Source organism: Carcharodon carcharias, chromosome 18 (assembly GCF_017639515.1).
Source record: "Carcharodon carcharias isolate sCarCar2 chromosome 18, sCarCar2.pri, whole genome shotgun sequence".
NCBI classification, from domain to species: domain Eukaryota; kingdom Metazoa; phylum Chordata; class Chondrichthyes; order Lamniformes; family Lamnidae; genus Carcharodon; species Carcharodon carcharias.
In genome coordinates, this window is record NC_054484.1 from 94,062,969 (window position 1) to 94,086,991 (window position 24,023).

General features: G+C 42.0%; 1 protein-coding gene across 8 annotated transcripts in view; it reads left to right on the forward strand.

The window, feature by feature from the left end:
- Positions 1 to 24,023, forward strand: part of lrch1 (leucine-rich repeats and calponin homology (CH) domain containing 1) — a 212,337-nt gene that overhangs the window by 113,320 nt on the left and 74,994 nt on the right. For all 8 annotated transcript variants that reach the window (XM_041211006.1, XM_041211007.1, XM_041211011.1 and 5 more), the window contains exons 2-5: positions 2,699 to 2,843; positions 11,865 to 11,991; positions 18,960 to 19,065; positions 19,152 to 19,288. In XM_041211006.1, coding sequence (XP_041066940.1) covers positions 2,699 to 2,843; positions 11,865 to 11,991; positions 18,960 to 19,065; positions 19,152 to 19,288 — 515 coding nt within the window. The remainder of the gene's footprint in view (positions 1 to 2,698; positions 2,844 to 11,864; positions 11,992 to 18,959; positions 19,066 to 19,151; positions 19,289 to 24,023) is intronic.

The window sequence follows — 24,023 nt, forward strand, 5'->3', positions numbered from 1 at the left end:
ATCCATGACTGTGCAGTATGTCACCTTTCCAAATATCAGAGATTTCTACTGGTGTTTTATTCATCAAATGTAGCCAGGCTAATTGAAGACAACACCAAATTTTCCCTGAATCCCAGACAGTTGGTGGAGAGCATATGTATCATCCATTGGCCTTCGCTGAAATCTGATTGTTCAGGGTGGTGGTCTTTCATTTGGAGTGACTGAATCCCAGGTAGCTCCACAATGACATTGAATACTAATGGCTCCTTCTGGGTTAGAGCAAAGCTACTTGCATATAAAGCTATTCATTTACTTCAGTTCAGAGTCGGAAACTGTACAGGGTTCATGTCTATAAGAAGGATTGATGACAACACATGTTTAGCTGGAGGAAACCCTGCCAAGATGAAAAGGACATTGAATGTGGACTCTACCACCCTGAAGTTATACCATGAGCAGATCCAAACTCATTAGCAGCAAATGCAATATATGATCCTGAGAATTGTACAATATACCCAGAATGGAAGAGGTCCCATAAGCTATAAAGAAGTTACAAAATAGTCATGTTTCTGGACTCAACTGTATTGAACCTCTTGAATGTGGCATGGAGCTCACAAGCACAACACAACACAACTTGGACTTCTGGAAAGGTGGCAGGAAGTAGGAGGAAAGGATTATTATCTCCCTTTGAAAAGGTTCCGACTGTGCTAGTTTCGCAAGTAATGTGGCTCACAAGAAGGTTTTTGGTAATTGGTTCTAATCTTTTTCAGTTGCTGATTAATCTTTTGTGTATGTTTTCCTGTTTCTGATCGGATTTTATTGTGCCTGTTGATTAGTTTTGACCTGTAAATAAGTTTTTTTTTGTGCATCACAAGTTGTGGAGGCTGATTGTGAATGAACCTAAAGATGAGATAAAGCCATAGAGAGATCTATTGAAGCTCCTTATATTGACTCTTGGGTCATGGCCATCTAACTGTGCTTTGTATAATGAATTGTTGTGCATCATTGCCTTCCTTGGTAGCCTGGCATAAACATTCACTCTCTTCCAACAGACATTTTTCTTGATCACTCTATTTTCAATCATTACTGTTTTTGACCTCTGGTCCTGTTTCATGCTGTACTTTTAGGTTATCTGTGGTTGCTTTATCTGTGCCATTTCTTTATATTTTATATACTTGGGAGCTTCTATTTAATTACTTTTCCAGACTGTAGAGCTTGCTCTTCTCTTTCCTGAATGGTGAGCACTCAGTACTCTTGTCTGAAGAAAGGAGAGACAGTGAAAATTAGTTGAAACCATCGATTTCAATATGGGTCACATATTTATTGCACAGTACCCCAGGAGGAGAGGTTTCATACCTACTGAAATTTGCAGGAGGCGTGTAGAGGGCCACAGCAGCAGGGTGTGACATGGCTTGGGCATAGAGCATTGCCTGGCTGCTGCTTTGCTAATAAATAATTGTGCACAGAAAAATGCAGATTTAACAATAATTAGTTTGACTTAGAACTTGATCCTAATTTGCATCTTTGTGAAATAAACCTTGGAGTGAATTTTCACACCAGTATTAAGGATTCTGAGATTTTCTTTTGGGGCGGGGGTTTAAAAAAAGAAATTGTCAGAATAACAATCAGTATTCTAGGAAGATGTGACAAACATTTTTATAAACAAGCTTTCCTTTATGTTACTTGATGCTATGGCACTCGATACCTCTGATACAAATTGAACGCTGTTTTTCCAATATTACAATAGCTACATTCAGTAAGTAATTCCAGTATTTTAGGATAACCTGAAAATGAATAAGATGCTATATAAATGTGAGTTATTTTTTGCTCCTTCCCTTCTTGTAGCCACTTTCCTCCTTTATCATGAATGTGAAATCTTCATATCAAGCTTAGTTGTTTAAAGGAGTTGACTGCTTCATGAATAATGCATAAAACTCTTCTCAATTTTTCCAACACGATACATTCACATGGGGAGGTGGTGGCATATTGGTATTGGACTAGTAATGCAGAGACCCAGGGCCTGGGGACCCGGGTTCAAATTTCACAATTTGAATCCAATATATAAAAATCTGGAATTAAAAGTCTAATGATGACCATAAAACCCATCTGGTTAACTAATGCCCTTTAGGGAAGGAAATCTCCTGTCCTTACTTGGTCTGGCCTACATGTGACTCCTGACCCACAGCAATGTGGTTGACTCTTACAATGCCCTCTGAACAAGGGGCAATTAGGGATGGGCATAAATGCTGGCCTAGCCAACTGTGCCCACATCCCATGAATAAACAAAATAAGTAAAAAAATGTCCACCTACAGTGGATGTTTTCCAGTTACTAGACTCCTGAAAGCATGGCTTTCTCAAAGTACACATCAGATCACTAAAGTGTTTCTGTTAATCCAGAATGGCTTGTGCTCAATGTACAGTGCTGCAAACAAACCATTCTGTCATAGATTAATTTTGAAGTTCCCAGAAATTTAAGAGTGTTTGGTATATTGATTTTGGGGTACCAGACTTGGTATTTTAAATTTCCTTAGAAGTATTATTCCGTCGCTGAGAGCATTTCATGCAAATGCTGGAAAAATGATGTCCAGTCTTGTAACAAATCACATGGAGCAATGTATATCCAATCGTTCTGCTGTCTGGCTGTTGCTGTATGCATCATATTCATTTATTTTGCCGTGTCGCTTAAAACTTGCTTCTAAAATATGCATTATTTTTTGGCAGATCTGTCAAAGAACAGACTGAGTGAAATTCCGCTGGAACTGTGCCACTTTGTCTCCTTGGAGATGTTAAACCTGTATCACAATTGCATCAAAGTCATTCCAGACTCAATCATCAATCTACAGACGCTGACCAATTTAAACTTGAGGTGAGTTCAGTCAGTGATCAGATTGAAAGGGTCTGGAGAAATATGGTGGAATTAATATCCACAATATCAACAATTCATATTGCAGCTTTCACAGCTCATGTAGTGTAGGAGCAAGCAGCAGTTTATTCCTTTCTTGGAATAGTTTTATTGTTTCAAACCTTTTCAAAACAATCTGGACTTCTGGTGACAATGTTATTCTAGAGTTTCTACACTTTGATCTTGAGTGTTTGTCCTCCAGCCATCTTTGCCATTGATACTTTTGTATTCTTTTTCTGGACCTCTGCAGTTGGGTTTATTGTTATCCAACTTGTGTTTGGCCATATTTTTTTCATTGAGCCACTGCAGGTCTGCTCCTCAAGCTGCCAGCTGACACTCTGCTTCTCGACACTCCTACTCCAACAAGCACTACCCCCTCCTCATGTCTGTCTCCACCACTGGAGGTATATTCAAGCAAAGTGTAATTAAATCTCCAGGGCTGTTGGAGCCAGTTTTGTGTTACGTTTCTACCTGCCTTACTTCCCACTATGTAGGCTCCTCGCATGTTTCCTGTGTCTCATTAATGCTTGTAGTTAGTTGATTTTTATTCTCATTATGCCTTTACTGTTTCATACTAATATCACTTCAGACAATTAACCATCTCCTGTTTTCCACATGTACACCCTGAAAGCTGTTACTTCTCTTGTCTGTGTTTTCCTCTCTCCTCCTTTGCTCTTCTATTTTAAATTCTGTTCCTGAGCAATACCTTCCATTTCTGATGAAAGTTCCACATCTGAAATATTAACTCACCTGTTCACTCCACCAATGCTGACTTGACCTGCTGAGTGTTTCCCGGCACTTTGTGTCTCTATTTCAGATTCCCAATGTCTGTAGTTTCCTTTTTAATGAAAATAGTTCCCATCTCTCTTCATTTAAGACATTCCTTAAAATCGAACACTTTGGCCAAGTTTTTGGTTACCTGCTCTAATATCTCCTTATGTGACTTGGCATCAGATTTCCTCTGATAATGTTCCTGTGCGGTGCCTTTAGACATTTTACTATGTTGAAAGTCTATAAATGCAAGTTATTGCTGACAGTTAGAGCTACCCAACTTCAGTGTTTCACTACATCTGCATGTCTTCCGACATAATGTCCACCAAGGAGGGAGAAGTAATGAGCAAAAGGGGAAGCCAGTAAAGTGGGTCAAGGTAAAAGCAAAAGCATAATAAAAAAGGAAAAGAGGGACAGAGTAAGCCAGCAGCTTGTTTCTGCACCTGCGATCCCTGAGGGATCGATGATATCGCCAGAAGAGACTAAAACCACCTCCCCCAAGGCAGCAGAGACTATTGTTGGTTAAAAAAACACCAGCTTCTCTCAGCTCTTCCAGCTGCGGGTACTGTATCAAGGTGCTGCACAATTTCTGTTACAAGGAGAAAAACCAAAGATGAAAAACAGAGCAGAGCAGAATGGGAAGAAAGTCAGAGAGAGCAAAGGAAGGGAAAAGAGAGGAAGGAAGAGTTAAAAGTATAAGCTGTTCAGAGATGAAGGCCCAAACTTCTGTTTCCTGGGGGGGGTTGTACACCAGAAGATGTGCTGGGGGATCTCCCGGAATTCCCAGGAGGACCGCAGTGGAATTGCCTGGGAAGTTTAAGATTCTGATGGGCAATTATCCTGCACCTGGAACCATCTGATATTCTGAGTTAGTTACCCAGGGAATGTTAGAAGGATTGAAACCATTTCTACCTCCTGGGTAACTATAGTACTGAACACCCCCGAACCCCCCACTGGACCTTCCACCTACCTTCCTGACTGCCCATCCCGGATCACACCATCACCTGGACCACACACCCACTCACCCCGGACCATTCCCCCGCTCCCCACCATGTAACAACCCCCGAGTACACCCACTCCCCGACCACTGCCCCACTCCCCGACCGCCCGCCGGCCCCCCTCTGAGTACCCTGCCATGCCCACCCCCCGCCCGACTACCCTGCCACTTCATGGATGTTTGGGTCAAAGAAAATAAGGCATGATGGACCTAGGTAATGGCTGTATCTGAGTTTGTCCCCACCCCCACTCACCTGTTCACCTCACCAATGCTGACTTAACCTGCTGAGTGTTTCCCAGCACTTTGTGTCTATATTTCAGATGCCCAATGTCTATAGTTTCCTTTTTAATGAAAATAGTTCCCAACAAAACTGTCTGTCCTCACACTGTTTTTGTTCTACATTTCCTCAAGTTTCACTATAACGATGCTGGGTTTATGGAAGAAGGGAAAAGGAATGTTTCGAATCAGTTGAACACTAACAACTCCTTGTATTTCTACATGCTTCACATTCAGGGAAACTTATCAATCTTCTTAAACATCACATGAACAAAATGGTGGACCAAAAGGAAATAGGGAAAATTGGTGCCGGTTTGGATTGGGATCGAAGGCATGTATGAAGTTTTGAAAGCAAGGAGGGAGTAAGAGGAAGTTAAGTTGAGAGTCTCGATGGGGAAGAACAACATGGCTGATTGAGCAGCAAACAATGTGGGGAATGAATGCTCGAGGGCTGGGAAGCGTGTACAAGAACGCAAGACAAGAGGTCACTAAGTTGGAATCAGATGAGGTCATGGAGGACTTGAAAATAAGGACACAAATTTTCAAGTCATTTCACAGAGGCATGAAAACCAGCGAAGTCCACAGTAGAGGAGGATTGATAGACCTGAGTATTTAATCCAGTTAACGACACTGGTATCATCGCTTTGTTTGCATTGAAGGTTGTGTAAGGCTGAGACAATAACTTTAGCTTGGACAGTGTGCAGCAGGTTCATCAACAAAGGCATGCAGGTGCTTGCAGGAAGTGAGGGCTTCATTCTAACCAACATTAATCTGGAGGAAATACTGATTCATCCAGATCTTATTAACCAAACCGTTAGTCCAGCAAGAGTCTTTGGATCGATGGCGAAGGCAGAGAAGTAGGCATAGGTATCATCAATATCTGTATAGAAGTTGATCCCATTATGATCTCACAAAGGGTTAACACGCAGATTTTGAAGAGGAAGGGAACACAAATAGATCCTGGGGACACTGAAGTGATAGAGAGCAGAGGAGAAGATGTCATTGGATACAACATAGCTGTGTCACATCAAGTGTGACTGGGATTAAGATAGAGAAAGGCACTGGAAAAGAACTTTAAAGGCAATATATTGGAGGAGAATGCAGAAATGAGCAACCCTGAATGTGTCACTGTCACATTTGCACTGAGATAAAAACAAAACTGTGATTGGCCTCTAAACAGAGCTATTGCATTGCCCTCCTGGGAGGTCTCCCATCTTCCCCCTATATAAGCTTGAACTTGTACAAAACTCTGCTGCCTGTATCCTGACTTCAGGTGCTGTTCACCCATCACTTTTGTGTTTGCTGATCTAAGTTGACACCCAGTCCAGCAACACCCTGCTTTTTAAATTCCTATCCTTGTTTTCAAATCTCTTTGTGGCCTCACCCTTCCCTATCCCTCTAACTTCCTCCAGACCTACAATACTGAGATCTCAGCACTTTTTAAGTCCAGCTTCCTTGTGACATGTGCTACATAAGAGGAGGATTAGGGAATTCAGCCCCTCAAGCCTTTTGCTTCACTATTCACTTAGATCATGGCTGATCTTTATCTTAATTCCATTTACCCGCCATTATATAACTTCATGCCCTTACTCACATAAATCTTATCAGAGTCTTGAACATTTTAATTAACCAGTATCCAAGTGTAGCATGTCTACCATTGCCCAACTGAGATCAGCTAACTCAGCACAGAGCAGGAACTCAATCAATGATGTTTCTGTCTCAGTGCCAAACATCATCTGAGTCATTAGGGAACAACATTTATATTTAAATTATTTTATTGTTGCTTCCTTACTTCCTGAAGCTTTGGGATTCTCTATCCCAGAAAGCTGTGGATGCTCAATTGCTGAGATTATTCAAGACAGAGATTGATAGATTTTTGGATCATAACGGATATAGGGACAGTGCGGGAGTTGAGGTAGGAGGTCAGCCATGCATGTATTCAATGGCGGAACAGGCTTGAAGTGCCAAATGGTCTGCGCCTGCTCCCATTTCTTATGCTCCCTGCTGTGCTGTCTCCCCTGGTCTCTGATGCTCCATTTCTGGCCTTAGTCTAACCTTTTAATGATTCAAATATTTATGTCAAGACTTTTTGTTAAATCTGCAATCAAGGTTAAATAGGCAATGGAGGACTAGTAAGTATACTCATTACCTTGCTTCAGTGGTTATGCACCCCTAACCAAATAGCTCTGCTCGCGCATTGTGTATGTCTGATTTCCACCGATGCTTGCACTTTTGGCATTGATGCACCAAGTTGGCAGTAACTGTGCAGTCTAATGATGATACTTACATTGTTTATCATGATCACTGGGTCCCTGTGAATGATGTTTTCTCAACCTCTAACAAGCTCTATTGCCAGCAGATAACACACAAATAGATAAAATGGGGGGCATTTGCTGTAAATGAGAAATCCTGATTTCAAAATACACTGTTGTCTTGGTGAATCACTACAGTGCTTAGTTTGTTTGCAGTAAAACAGAACTTAGTTGTTTCAGTAATTAAAGGGAGCACTTCAGGCAAGGTTTTAACAAAAAGCATATTGCTAAATGTAGCCTGTAACTGCAAAGCCCTTTGTGTAAAAGCTGAAATTAAAAAATGATTGTGTTTGTTGCAGAAAGATTCAAAATTCCAATGGTTCCACTTATGATCTTGTCCTTGGTTATCTTCCCTCTTTAGATAGGAGTGGGTGAAAGAGAAGCCACTTAATCTCTGTATCCCTGATATCACCTTGGTGTGAGTTAATTAAAAGTAAATTTGATGTAAAAGTTTTTCTGCCAATTATTTTTTACTATTTCATGAACTATGCATTTAGAAAATTATATAACATTTGGTTTTGGTGTTTCCACTTGCCAGCTGGCGCATTTTTGAAGCTTGAATTATTTCAGCTAGCTGGCCAAGTGTTGAAGCGGTGTCCAAGGATTCAGACGTATCTTCAAGCTGGAATGGTACTAAAATGGCTGCAGGAGGATTTTAATAACTAAATTTATCTTACTGCAACAGGCAGTGTAGGGGAAAATACAGAGAAATTTATTTTTATGTTTTTACTTCAGGCGAAATTTCTCCCTGCAGCAAGCTACCTGAGTATGGAATGCTGTGCCACGGAAAGTAGAGAGTGGTTGAGATAAAGGCCACTGCATCGTATAAAGGCATCAATATTTAAACATTTGAAGCAGAGTAAGAAACAGAGCCAAGGGAGGTTAGCAAGGGGAATAATTTTGGATTGCATTAGTGAAGAGGGGACAGATACATTGATGGATGGTACTATTCAAACGGGTAATGGCTATGGTAGTGGCAGCCTTCTGTCTCTTAAAATGATGGTTTGCACCATGGTGGTCAACTCTGTGTTAAGCATCTCCTGGTGTGGTTCAGGAACCCCACTCTGGCATGGCAGTTTCTGCTGCATTTAATGCAGAGGAAGACGGTGAGCTGAAAGGATGCACGATTCACTGGCCTCTGTTTTTTCTGGGCCGCCTTCTTGGCCAGCTGAACTTTCCATTTCTGCTCGCCTCTTCCAATGCCCTTCCAAACAATCAGCCTCCAGAGGTCACGGCTGTCAGCAACTGTCTCCCAATTGTCAGCATCCGCCATCTTTGAAATGGAAGTGAAAGTGGGGAAGGAAGTCAGGAAAATTACAGTCACCAGAGAAGTGGTACTGAGTAAATTGTTGGAACTGCGGGCTAACAAGAGCCCAGGTCCTGATGGACTTCATCCTAGAATCTTAAAAGAAGTGTCTTGTGAGGTAGTTGATGCATTGGTTTTAATTTTCCAAAACTCCCCAGATTCGGGGAAGGTTCCATTAGATTGGAAGGTAGCAAATGTAACTCCATTATTCAAAATGGGAGGGAGACAGAAAGCGGGAAACACAGACCAGTTAGCTTAACATCTGTCATAGCGAAATTGTTAGAAGCTATTATTAAAGAAGTTATAGTAGGGCACATGGATAAGCTCAAGGTTATCAGGCAGAGTCAACATGGTTTTGTGAAAAGGAAATAATGTTTAACCAACGTATTGGAGTTCTTCGAGTAAGTAACGTGCTGTGGATAAAGGGGAACCGGCGGACGTACTGTACTTAGATTCCCAGAAGGCATTTGATGAAGTGCCGCATCAAAGGTTATTGTGGAAAATAAAAGGTCATGGTATAGGGGTAACGTATTGGCATGGATAGAAGATTGGCTGGCTAATAGGAAGCAGGGAGAAGGCATAAATGGGTCTTTTTCAGGTTGGCAAGATGTAACAAGTGGTGTGCCACAGGAATCACTGTTTAAAATTGATATAAATGACTTGGGTGAAGGGATGGAAGGGATGGTTGCCAAATTTTATGATGACACAAAGATAGGTAGGAAAGTAAGTTGTGAAGAGGACGTAAGGAGGCTACAAAAAGACATAGATTAAGTGAGTGGGCAAAGGTCTGGCAAATGGAGTATAACGTGGGAAAATGTGAAAATGTCCATTTTGGCAGGAAGAATAAAAGAGAAGCGTATTATCTAAATGGTGAGAGATTGCAGAGCTCTGAAGTGCAGAGGGATATGGTTGTCCTATTGCATGAATCACAAAAGCATGCAGGTGCAGCAACTAATTAGGAAAGCTAATCAAATGTTATAATTTATTGCGAGGGGAATTGAATACAAAAGTAGGGAGGTTATGCTTCACTTGCACTAGTGAGACCACATTTGGAGTACTGTGTACAGTATTGATCACCTTATTTAAAGAAGGATGTAAATGCGTTGGAAGCAGTTCCGAGGTTTACCAGCCGAATACCTGGAATGGGTGGGTTGCCTTATGAGGAAAGGTTGGACAGACTAGGCTTGTATCCGCTGGAACTTAGAAGAGTAACAGGCGACTTGATTGAAACATGAGAGATCCTGAGGGGGCTTGACAGGATGGATGTGTAGAGGATGTTTCCTCTTGTGGGAGACTCTAGAGTTAGGTGTTGCCCATTTAAAACAGAGATGAGAAGAAATCTTTTCACTCAGAGGGTAATGAGTCCTTGGAACTCTCTTCATGAAACGGTGGTGGAAGCAGAGTCTTTGAATATTTTTAAGCAGAGATGGATAGATTCTTGGTAATCAAGGGAGTGATAGGTTATCGGGGATAGGTGGGATGCAGATTTCAGGTCACTATCAGATCAGCTGTGATCTTATTAAACAGTGGAGCAGGCTCGAGGGGCTCAATGGCCTACTCCTGCTCCTTGTTCGTATCTGCATTACTTGTTTGCAGGTATCCTTGTAGTGGAGGTGTGGGCTCCCAGGAGGCCGTGACCCAGTGGCCAGTCTTTGGCTACATGGTCGTCATCTATTCGATGCACATGGCCCATCCTGCGCAGACGATGTTGGCTTAGCAGTGAGCGTATGCTGATGGAATTAACATGCTCCAGGACATTTGAGTTTGTGATCTTGTCCTGCATCTCTTCAGCAAAATCTAGTGATCAGATTAGTGAGGGGTAAAATTAAATTAAATTGCAGGACAATTTAGGTCTTAATGCGTTTGTTTTCTTTAAGAAAAGAACAATTTATGGTGAGTGGGAGGATTTTTTTATTTTATCTCTACTTGTGGCAATGATGTACAACCTATTCAACGGTTTCACCTTTGTCTTTTGTCATTTACACCCTTCTTCCTTTCACTCTACCTCATCAGATAATGTGAGATGGTCCAGCCTGTGCATTTTTCCACTGATGCTGCGCCGACCTTAAAGCACTTCTGACAGAAGCATGGAAGCGAAATTGACGCACAAGTGCTTTTTTTAACAAAAGGTTCTTCCTCTAACCACAGCATACTGTTTCATGATATATCCCTTTTCCTGTTTTAACTTTGTTACTTTTTGAACAGTTTCGAATCAATAACACCTTGTACTCTGCAGCTAAATGCTTTTCTGATCCTGACTTGCGTTACTGTATTCTTTTTATGATGGCTTGGTGGCAGGGTTGAGTGAAATTATAGGATCAAATGTTGCTGCTTAAAAACTAGAAAAGGCCCATTATGAATGGCAGTAGATCACTGGTGCATTTGATAATGGCACAACAAGTGGGAGCCTGTATTGAGTGAGAATCTCCTGCTGTAATCTATCATCTCAGCAAAGTAATAAAAACAGTATTTTTGCAAACAAAGGTTCCCACATTTGGCATTTGTGATTCCAAACTGATTTGATTTCATGGACATGTGGTTTAGTTACATAGAATGGCTGTTATGTGTTCCTCCTTCCCTCTGCACACTGCTTACTCACAACTAATTCTCAAGGAAAAAAGGTTAGGGCTGAATGAGGGTGAACTTCAGCTGTTGGAGTAAATAAAGTGAGGGAGGGAGGGAGGAAGGAATAGATTGCTGTGGTTTCAAATTGCAGTGGACCCTGTTGGGGTCCATGGCAATGAAATTAATACATCATATAAAACTGTTAAGTAGTTTAAAGTGTAAATAATTCTATATTTTGCAACATGTGTGTTAATGGCTGTACCTTAGAACATTGTCTAAACAGACACAAGGAGATAACCAATCCGAGAAACTGTCAAGACATTTTACACAAATTTGGGTTTATTTTTGGAACTAGTTTTCCAGTTTTGTTATCCCTGAGGTATATTTTTGGATGGACCTGTCAAGCTGCAGAGAGAGATGATCGGAGTTTTAATAAAATATAAAGCAAGTAATGTAGAAAACAGCGAGTGCAGTGGAAGTGAAAGTTATTCTGAAATGTAGTCATTATATTTATCCAAAAAAAGTTATACACTTTATTCATAAAATATCTGAAACAACACTACAAAACATTTCAACATGGCCATCACAAAAAGTGCAATCAGATTCAAGTTTTCCACATTGATTGTATTGAAGCACCTCATGATCTATGAACATTATAGACATTTCAACATGGTCATTACAGTCAGACAGAGCAATGGTATTCAAATGTAGTCATTATATAACAGTCTTAAGTTTGTGGCTTTGTTCTTTTGTTCCAGTCGAAATCAACTCTCCACATTACCATTGTGCCTCTGTGCTCTTCCTCTTAAAGTCTTGATAGCCAGTAACAATAAGTTAGTGTCGCTTCCAGAAGACATTGGACAGCTGAAGTGTTTAATGGAACTGGTATGTATTTTATTATGAACTATGTTTAATAAGTCTTATCTTTATGACTGCAAAGTCACCTAGAGTTCATCAGCATTGCTCTTTAATACTATATGTACATTTTAACAGTGTTGACCAATGAACAGCACTGTCACACTTCAGCTTAACTTTCTGTAAAGAGCCATGTCGACATTGTGAAGTAATATACTTGCACAAAATACAAATGCAAGACAGCCTGGTCCAAAATATTACCAGTGTTTTGAATTCTTGGTGCACCATGGTTATTTTGAATTAGGGGAGTACTTCTAAGCATTTTTCTTGAAAGTTTGACGTTTCTAGATTTCATTAATTGAGAATCCAAAGCAAAGGACCTTAGCTCATACTGTGTGACATTTATTTTAAACCATGGTGATGAGGCAGGCAACAAATCAGGAACTAAGTGACTCCAATATTGTTCTTATAAGTGCAAAGATAATAGTGAGAAGGAAGGAAGGAGGAAGGCAAGAGATTACATAGTTTTGATGTCCTAGGAAAGATGGAGTTAGTGTGGAAACGAACAGGTCTTGATTTCAACACTCAAGACATAAGAAGAACTGGAGAGGAAACCTCGAGGATGCATGTTCAATAAGATAAAGGCAGAGAGAGAGAGAGAGAGAGCGCAAGAGATTGGGCATGAGAAACAAGTTTTTCTTGTTCAGGATTACATCCTTCCACAATCTCAAAATATCCCAAATATCCTTGCAGCTAATTATGTACATTTAAATGTAATCACTGCTGCAATGTAGGGAATCAAGGCAATCAGTGTATGTACAGTAAAGTCCCACTGAGAAAAATGAAATAAATGGCCAGACAATCTGTTTTAGTGATGATGGTTGAGGGATAAATGCTGGCCCAGTTACCAGTTTGGTAACTGGCCAAACCGTTTTTGTTCTACTTTAAAGCAGTGCTATGGGATCTTACATGTCCATGAAGCCCCAGATGGGACCTCAGTTTAATGTCCCATCTAAAGGGCAGAACTTCTAACAGCGCAGCACTCCCTTAGTACCACACTGATATGTTGACCTTGGTGCTGTGCTGAAGTCTCTGGAGTGGGACTTGAATTCATGATCTACTGACTTAGAGGTGAGTGCTACCCACTGAAACAAGGCTGATTTGAATTTAGAGGAAAATGTGAAACCAGAAATATAGGTGAGTGAAGGAGGACTAAGGCAGTATCTGTGGGGAGGTAGCATGACAGAAATCATACCCTACATTAGTTGTTATAATTAATTACTGTCTGCATTGCTCTTCTAGTATGATGGCCATTGTATATTCTGGATTGAATTTATGTAGTCCAAGAAAATTTACATTATGCCATTTATATTTCATCCCACAAATTAATTGCAATGATCTTAATTTCAAGATTGCATTAAGCAGTACTATGGAAATAGAATACTATAAGCTTCATTGTTCAAGAATATAACATATGATTCAGTATAACAGCATTCTCATAATAGATCAGGCAACTATTTCTTCATATGATAATAGATTGACCTTAGTGTACTCATGGGAGGCTGTGCTGAGCTGTGTGGGATAGAGATTAGGAAAGGAGGGAAAATGGAAAGTGTCTCAGCACTGCATCTAGGACTACTTTCTAGTTTTAGTCCAACAAGAGAGGTAGCTGGATTTAGTTCTGAGACATGAAGTGGAGCAAGTAGGTAATATAAGGATAGGCCTGGATGCAGCCAGGTAACTTGGATATGAAACTTGAAAAGCTGAGGCAACAGTCAGTTAAAGATACTTGGCTGATAAAAAGGAAAATAAATCATCCCTGATAAACTGGAAAGAAAAATTGCTGGTTGAGACAGTGGAGAAATGCAATAAGAATTTGCATTATATAGAAAAAAACACAGCAAAGCTTTCAAACACAATCACTGTACAATGCTATAGGAAGTTGTGAGGAACTAGAAAAGGCTTTGAACACAAATTTTCAAACAAACCTGGGTATAGAACTTGAGAGAATTGGAGGGTTGACAAAAGTGACATTTCGGCTCAAGAAGAAAGGGATAAATTGGGCTTGGAAAGCACAATATGAACATTTCTTAAACCCATACAGATCATTGGCTTGGCTGCAGTTAGACTATTGCATCCTGTCTTAGGTGCCCTACTTTGGAAGGATATCAAGACCATTGAGATGAAGCACATGGCATTTCACAGAATCAGAATTTTAATGGCACAGAAGGTGGCCATTCGGCCCACCTTCTCTGCACCGGCTGTCCAAATGAGCATTATGACTTAGTGTCATTACCCTGCCTTTTCCCTGTACCCTTGCACAGTCACCTAATGCCCTCTTGACTGCCTCCACCACACTTCCAGGCAGTGCTTTCCAGACCCAAACCACAGAAAAGTTTTCTCACATCACATTTGCTTCTTTTGCAAATCACTAAATCTGTACCTTCTCATTCTTGATCCTTTTATGGACAGGAACAGCTTTTTCCCCCCCATCTACTCTGTCCTGCCCCCTCATTATTTTGAATATCTCTATCAAATCTTAGCCTTCTCTCCAAGGAGAACAGTCCCAATCTCTCCAATCTATCCTCATAGCTGAAGTTTCCCTGGAACCATTCTTGTAAACCTCTTCTGCATTCTCTCCAATGTGTTCGCATCCTTCCTATAATATGGTACCCAGAACTGTACACAATATTCCAGGTCTAACAAGTGTCTTATATAAATTCAGCATAACCTCCCTGCTCTTGTATTCAATGCCCCTATTAATAAAGCCCAGGAGACTATATATGCTTTATTAACTGCTCTCTCCACCTGCCCTGCCACCTTCAATGATTTATGCACATATACACCCAAGTCTTTCTGCTCCTGCACCCCCTTCAAAATTTTACCCCTTATTTTATATTGCCTCCCCATGTTCTTCCTAACAAAATGCATCACTTCACTTCTTCGCATTAAACTTCATCTGCCACTTATCTGTCCACTCCACCAACTCGTCCATGTCCTCTTGCAGTTCCACACCATCCTTCTCCAGCTCACAACACTCCCAAGCTTTATATTATCTGCAAACTTTGAAATTGTCCCCTCCACATGAAGATCTAGATCATTAATATATATCATGAAAAGCAAGGGTCCCAATACCGACCCCTGGGGAACTCCACTACCAACTTTCCTCCGGCCCGAAAAATATCCAATTGACCATTACTCCCTGCTTCCTATTTTTCAGCCAGTTTTGTATCCGCGTTGCTACTGTCCCTTCTATTCCGTGAAGGATAACTTTTCTCAAGTCTGTTGTGTGTCACTGTGTCAAATGCGTTTTGAAAGTCCATGTACACTACATCAACAGCATTATCCTCAACCTTTTCTGTTCTCTCATCAAAAAACTCCAGCTAGTTAAACACAATTTCCCCTTTAGAAACCTAAGCTGGCTCTTCCTTATCAACCCATATTTTTCCATGTGACTACTAATTCTATCCCAAATTATTTCTAGAATCTTGTCCACCACTGAAGTTAAACTGACTGGTCTGTAATTGCTGGGCTCATCCTTACAATCTTTTTTGAACAAGGGCATAATGTTTGCAATCTCCAGTCCTCTGGCATCACCCAAGTCTAGGGAAGACTTAAAAGATTATGGCCAGTGCCCCTGCATTTTCTACTCTCCCTTCAGTACCCCTGGATGCATCTCATCTTGTCTCAGTGCCTTGTCAATTTTAAGTACCGACAGTTTATTCAACACATGCTCTTGTCAATTTTGAACCCTTCTATGGCCTGGGTGGCATCTACTTCCTTGGTAAAGACAGATGCAAAGTATTTATTTAATACCTCAGCCATGGCCCTTTCGTCCACGTGTAAATTCCCTTTTAAGGTCCCTAATTGGCCCTAGTCCTCCTCTTACCACCCTTTTACTATTTATATTTCTATAGAAGACTTCGGGATTCCCCTTTATGTTGGCTGCCAGTCTTCTATAATCCCCTCTTTGCTTCTCTAATATGCTTTTTCACCTCCCCTCTGAACCTTCAGTATTCCTCTTGGTTCTCAATTGTATTTTCTCCCAGACACCTGTCATAAGCACACTTTTTCTTCTCTATCCCAATTTCAATCTCCTTTTTCTTCTCTATCTCAATTTCAATCTCCTTTTCCATCCAGGGAGCTCTGGATTTGTTTGCCCTACCTTTCCCTTTCAATGGGATATACCTTGGCGGTGCAGAATTAATTATTTTTTTAAAAAAGGTAGCAGTTTTTCCTCCCAATCTTTTGTTCCCGTCTCTGGGCCCAGCTTGCCCCATTGAAGTTGGCTCTTGTCCAATTAAATATTCTTACTCTGGATTGCCTGTCATTTTTTTCTATCATCCTAAAACATACGATGCAATGATTACTGACTCCTAAATGTTCCCCCACTGACAGTTGATCTTGGCCCAACTCATTTCCAAGAACCAGGTCCAACAGTGTGTCTTTTCTTGTTAGATTGGACACATACTGCTGTAGAAAATTCTCCTGAATACTTTTTCCCTTCTCTGCCCTTTACACTACCACTGTCCCAGTCTACATTCGGGCAATTAAAGTCCCCCATTATAATTACTCTATAATGCTTGCATTTCTAATTTCCCTGCACATTTGTTGTTCTATGTCTTTCCCACTAGTTGGCAGTCTATAGACTACACTGAGCAATTTCATTACACCCTTTTTGTTCCATAGTTCTAGCCACATTGATACTGTCCTTGAACCCTCTAGGACATCCTCTTTCTCCAACAATGCTCTCCTTAACCAATACCACCACCCCTCCTCCTTTCCTATCTCTTCTGAACACATTGTATCCAGGAATACTTAACACCCAGTTCTGCCCTTCCTTGAGCTAGGTCTGTTATCACCACAACATCATATTTCCACATGGCAATCTGCACCTGTAAACCCCCCCAGTCTTATTTACTATACTCCGTGCATTCACATACATGCGTAGTAACCCTGATTTAGATTGTTACTTTCTCTCCTCACCCCCCCCCACCCCCCACCGAGCCAGCCCCAGTGTACCAGGAATCTAAAGCCCGCCCTCCTGCACCATCTTTCCAGCCATGCCTTATTCTGCCTTATTCCCCTATTTCTGTACTCACTAGCACATGGCACTGAGTAATCCGGAGATTACTACTTTTGAGGACCTGCTTGTTAATTTTCTACCGAGCTCCCTAAATTCTGATTTCAGGACCTCATCCCCCTTCCTACCCAAGTCGTTGGTACCAATGTGGACCACGACCTCTGGCTGATCACCCTCCCCCAGAAGAACGTCCTGCAGCTGCTATGTGACATCCTTGACCCTGGCACCAGGGAGGCAACATACCACCCTGGAGTCATGTCTACAGCCACAGAAACGCCTGTCTGCTCCCCTAACCAATGAATTCCCCTATCACTGTTGCTCTTCCTTTCTTCTTCCTCCCCTCTTGTACAGCCAAGCCGCTCATGGTGCCACAAACTTGGCTCTGACTGCACTCCGAGAAACTGGTACCCTCATCAGTTTCCAAAACGGAAAACCGATTTGTGAGCAGGACCCCAGGGGACTCCTGCTATACCTGCCTGCTTCCCTTGGACTGCCTGGTGTCTCCAGGCCCTTAAGCTGCAGTGTGACCATCTCTCTCAACGTGCTATCCACATAGCTCTCAGCCTCGCGGATGCATCACAGTGACTCCAGCCGCCACTCAAGCTCTGAAACCTGGAACTCAAGTTTCTGCAGCTGACAGCACTTCCTGCACATGTGGTCATCTAGGACACTGGTAGCATCCATGACTTCGCACATATTACAGGACATGCATTCCACTCAACTGCCATATCTTAACTCTACTTCCCTTACATTAACTTTGTTCTACTTTGGATTATTTATATTACTTTATTATATTGGCCCTACATTTTCCTTATTCCTGTGCTTCTCAGTTAAATCCAAGTATAGCAACTTGTTTAAAAATATTACGCTTTTCTAATTTACTCACCAGATCCTACTTACCAAGGCTGCCACTCTTCTTTCTGAGGGAAGGTAGAACAAGAAAAGAGCACCTCCTCACTAAACTCCAGTTGAAGCTCTCTACTGCAGCCAAGACAAAGTCAACACTATAAGATAGCCTACTTTTATATTCTCTGAACTTAGCCTCTGAAAACCTGATTAAGCCAGTTATCTAATTAACTAGCTGCAGCTGCAAGCAGAGCCTGTATGAGCCCCGTTTTAAGGCTGGGCTAAAACTCACCTCTTCCAACCCTAACAGTAACTTTTAGTTAATTGTTAAATTAAAGAAAGACAAGACTTTAGATAGAATTTAACTCTTAAACACTCTCAGTCAACAAACTCCAACTGAAGCACTCACGCCTCTGAAGATTGTGATTCAAGCCACTCTTAGGAATCTAGGCTGACACTCCAGTGCAGTACTGAAGGAGTGCTGCATTGTATGAGGTGCCAAATTTCGAATGAGATATTAAACCTGCTCTCTCAGGTCCATGGCATCAAGAATCTTGAGGATCCTGTGGCATTATTTCGAAGAAGAGCAGAAGAGTCCTGGCCAATATTTATCCCTCAATCCACATCGCTAATAATACATTGACTCTACATTTCATTACTACATTGCTGTTTGTGGGATTTTGCTGTGCACAAATTGGCTGCTGCTTTTTCTACATGATAGTGACCGCACTTGAAAAATAAACATTTACTGTAAAGTGCTTTGATCTGTAAAGTCCTGAGATTGTAGACCATGAAAGGCGTTATTTACCTATATGCATTCTAGTGCATATTTCCATGCATTCTTTCTCTTGTGTGCTCTCTCTTCTGCTGTCCCTCGTGCACTCTCAGCATCTCCATCTCTTGTGCTCTCTTTTGCATTCACTCTTACTGTAATAGAAATGTTAGAGCTGTAATCTCTTTAAGTTGATTGTCGTTTCTGTACAATTCATATAGCTCTTTATGGAACCAGATTGTAATTTCAGAAATAAATCTAATGATTACTTTGTTTTTGCTCCCTTTTAATATTCAGGATGTGAGCTGCAATGAAATTACAGCTTTGCCACAACAGATGGGACAACTTCAGTCGCTCAGAGAGTTGAACATAAGGCGAAATTATCTGCAGATTTTGCCAGAGGGTGAATTTCTCAATATCTTTCTTAGTCTACAACAAACAGTGAAATAATTTTTAAAATACTAAATTCATTTGATTCTTTTCCTGCAGAGCTAGCAGACCTCCCGCTTGTGAAATTAAACTTTTCCTGTAATAAGGTTGTGTCAATACCAATCTGCTACAGGAATATGAGGCATCTACAGACAATAGAAATGGATAATAATCCACTGCAGTCTCCGCCAGCACAGGTCAGTCGTTTTTAACAGAAAAAAATCAAGAATACAGAATAAGTTCTAAATTTCCTTTGAAATGATATTAGATACAGACGTGTAACATGTTGCTGAGGCCATTCAGTGCTTGAGTGGACCTGATGGTTGGGACTGACAGGTCATTTTATCTGAGAAGAATTTGGTTTCAACTCCTGTAGTCCTACTAGTAGTAGAAATTGTATGCCAGCACCCTGAGCCTTAATGGCACCTGTTTCAGTGCTACAGTAACCTGTGCATGTGTGCATATTAGTGCATATGAGTATCTAAAAATCTGTGACCTGCATGCACTAAATCTGTTGAAGGGTCACAAACCCTATGTATTGAACTCAAGGTTGTTGTGCAGTAGTTTACGTTCTATCAAATATTCAGTGTTACCCCACAACATGAGCCAACATACATATGTGACCATGTCCCTGTGTTAATCAAGTTTAATAAATTATATTTTGAAAAGCGAAGGGAAATCTTGCACCTTGACTCCAAATGAATCATTCTTTGCCTTGGTTTGTGCCAGTGCTCAGTTTGAATATGTGTGCTATTTGTCTGAATGCTTTCCAGTGCTAGGCACCCGCCAACACAGCTCACATTATCTGGTAACTATCATCGTTTCCTGATGGTGTTCGGCTCAGCCCAGGGGTCTATCAGGAAGATCAGGAAGAAAGAAATGCTCCAATTTTATGTAGACTGCAACAGTTTTGCGCACAGATATACCTGGTGTTCTAGCTCTTCAAAGAAGTAGAACACCAACTGCAGGTAAAATTGGGAATTGTTTTCTGGTTTCAGCTTCTGTGAGACTGTAGAACCAACTGAATCACATTCCACTCAAATAAAGCATCTCATGCAACTTGAATTATGTAACTACCCGGTCCAGGAAGTTAATGATCACTTGGAGGCATGTTGAAAACCTGAAGAACAGTCGAGCAGCCTGAGACATCAAGATTATTATGCTTAATTTGTGGAGCACAAACCAACCTTTGCTGAAACCATAGTGTAGAAATCAACTCTTGTATTGGTAGCTGAGCCAACATTCAGAAGGGAATAGTGTGAAAGAATTGGATGATAAGGAGGAGAGGACGATTCCCATCTGAAGCCTGCATCTAACCAGAATGTCGTCTTGAATTTGGTGGACACTTACAGTCCAACTAATTTGGTAGGTTTTCGTATTCCTGGTTAATCCAGACATGGGTGAAAGAGTTAATTGTTAGAGGAGAAGAACCTGCTCTTGATATCGAGGCAGAACGGAGATCGACAAGGATCAAAAAAAGTGCCTCCTGTGGCTGGAGTCAAACCTGACACAAAGGAGATGGCTGTCACTATTGGAAGTGACTCACTCCTTAGGGAAACATCCTTGATTCAATCACTTTTAGCTGCTTTGTCAGTGATGAATCTTAAGTGCTCAGCTCCAGATACGACTCCAATAATAATGCTTCCTGAACCAGCCTACTGCAGAACCTCGAATAATGTCCAGGCTTGGGCTATATAAGCAATGACCATCTCAAATAAGGCAAGCAAAGGTGGCAGATCAGCCATGATCTCACCGAATGATGGAACAGGCTTGAGGGGCTAAACTTTTCTTGTAACATTACTAAGAGAAAACCCAACCAACCCTCCATAACCTTCAAGGACACCACAATCGGCAACACCCCGCCATCAATGTCTTAGGGTTACCAGATGCTTAACTGGACTTATCTTAGTAACACAGGTGCAGGGAAGAGGCTAGGTACTCTCCAATGAATGGCTCACCTCCTGATTCTCTCATAGTCTCTCATCCATCTGCATGGTTCAAAGACAAGTGTGGTGGACTATTTGCTGCTTACCTGGTTAGATGCAACTGAACACTTTAGAAGTTTGATATAATCTGGGACAGAGAGGCTCACTTGTTTAGTACCCCTGCCACTAGACTCAGTATCCATCCCTCCACTACAGATACAGTCTATGTATCTTCAGAATGCATTACAGCAATTTACCAAAGTCACTTCAACACCATTTCCCTCCTTGTGATCTCTCCCACTGAGAAGTGAAAGAGGGGTAATATTGTGGCAACATTATCACAACCTGTGTGGACAAAAATGAGGTCTGCAAGGTGGTTGAGCAGGTTGGTCATGGTACAGGAAGCAGTTCAAGCAGGGAGAGAAAACAGGAGTGTAGTGGTAGCAGAGGACAGTATAATGAGGGGGATTGATCATTTTCTGCGGCAAAGTACGAGAGTCCAGAAGGCCGTGTTGCCTGCCCAGGTCAAGGGTTCAGGACATCTGCTCAGGGCTGGAGAGGAATTTGCAGTGGGGTGGGGGTTAGGGAGGATCCAGTTGTCATGGTCCATGTAGGTACCAAGGACGTAGGCAGGACAAGGAAGGAGGTTCTGCATAGTCAGTAAGAGGGGCTAGCTACCAAATTAAGAAGCAGAGCTTCAAGGGTAATAATCTTTGGATTATTACCTGAGCCACATGCAAATTGGTATAAAGCAAATAAGATTAGAGCGATGAATGAATGGCTGAAAGCCTGGTGTAGGAGAAGTGGGTTCAGGTTCATGGGGCACTGGCATCAGTACTGGAAAAAGTAGGGGCTGTCTGTTGGGATGCTCTACACCTTACATCAAGCCATTGTTTCCAGGACTGTCACTGACTTCATCTCCTCTGGAGATCTTCCTTCCACAGCTTCCAGCCTCATAGACTCCCAACCCCAGACAGCCCACTTCTATCTCCTTCCCAAAATCCACAACCAGGACTGTCCTGGTAGAAACATCGTGTCAGCCTGTTCTTGCCCCACAGAACTAATTTCTTCCAATCATGACTCTGTTCTCTCCCCTTGACCAGCCTCTTTCACCTACGTCTGCGATTCCTCTGATGCTTTATGTCGTATCAACAATTTCTTGTTTCCTGGCCCTAACCACCTCCTCTTCACCATGGACGTCCAGTCCCTCTACACCTCCAACCCCACCAGGGTGTTCTGAGGGCTCTCCACTTCTTCCTTGAACAGAGGCCCGAACAATCCCCATTCACCACCACTCTGGCTGAACTACTTCTTTCACTGAACAATTTCTCCTCCAACTTGTCTCACTTCCTCCAAATAAAAGGTATGGCTATGGGTACCCACGTGAGCCCCAGTTATGCCTGTCTTTTTATGGGGTATGTAGAACATTCCTTGTTCCAGTCCTACGCAACCCCCCTCCCAGAACTCTTCTTTTGGCACATTGATGACTGTTTTGGTACCGCTTCATGCTCTCGCCTGGACCTGGAAAAATTTTTATTTTGCGCCCAATTCCCACCCCCTATCACCTTCACATGGTCCATCTTCGACACTTCCCTCCCCTTGACCTCTCTGTCTCAATTTCTGGTGATAGACTGTCCACCAATATTCATTACCAGCCCACCGACTCCCACAGCTACCTCGAATGCAGCTCCTCACACCCTGCTTCCTGTAAGGACTCCATCCCATTCTCTCAGTTCCTTCGCCTCCGTTGCATCTGTTCCAATGATGCCACTTTCCAAAACAGTGCTTTTGACATGTCTTCCTTCTACCTTAACTGAGGTTTCCCATCCACTGTGGTTGACAGGGCCCTCAGCTATGTCCGACCCATCTCCAGTGCCTCTACCCTCACACCTTCCTCTCCCTCCCAGAAACATGAAAGGGTCCCCCTTGTCCTCACTTTTCACCCCACCAGGCTCCGCATTCAAAGGATCATCCTCTGCCATTTCCACCAACTCCAGCATGATGCCACCACCAAACCCATCTTCCCCTTACCCCACCTGTCAGCATTCTGTAGGGACTATTCCCTCCAGGACACTCTGGTCCACTCCTCCATCACCCCCAACACCTCATTCCCTTCCCATGGCACCTTCCCATGCAATCACAGAAGGTGCAACACCTGCCCCTTTACCTCCTCCCTCCTCACCGTCCAAGGGCCCAAACACTCCTTTCAGGTGAAGCAGTGCTTCACTTGCATCTCCTTCAATTTGGTCCACTGCATTCGCTGCTCCCAATGCCGTCTGCTCTACACTGGGGAGACCAAATGCAGACTGGGTGACCGTTTTGCAGAACACCTTCGGTCTGTCCGCAAGCATGACCCAGACTTTCCTGTCGCTTGCCATTTCAACACACCACCTTGCTCTCATGCCCACATGTCCGTCCTTGGCCTGCTGCAATGTTCCAGTGAAGCCCAACACAAACTGGAGGAACAGTACCTCATTTTCCAATTAGGCACTTTGCAGCCTTCCAGACTTAACATTGAGTTCAACAACTTCAGACCATTAACTCTCTCCTCTATCTTCATCCCTTTTTTTCAAAATTCATTTTTTTTTTATCTGCTTATTTTTATTTTATTTATTTTTATACATTTATTCATTGTTTTATCCCCTTCTCCCACCAACCCCCCCCCCCCCCCAGAAGGGCCATCTGTTGTTTGTGTTGCTTTCAGAATGCTAACCCTTGTTCTGCTATTCACACATTTTGCTTTCTTACCTTTATGCCACTGTCAGCACCTTTTTTTAGCCCTAACCATTACTACTAACATTCCCTTTCCCCTTTTGTTCATGACATCTTTGTCAATCTCTCCTTTGCCCCCAACTATTGCTAGCCTTCCATCCAGCTTCACCTGCTCCACCCCCACCCTTAAACAGTATAAATTTCATCACATTTCTACTTCTCTGTAGCTCCGAAGAAAGGTCATATGGATTAGAAACATCAACTCTGTTTTTCTCTCCACAGATGCTGTCATAGT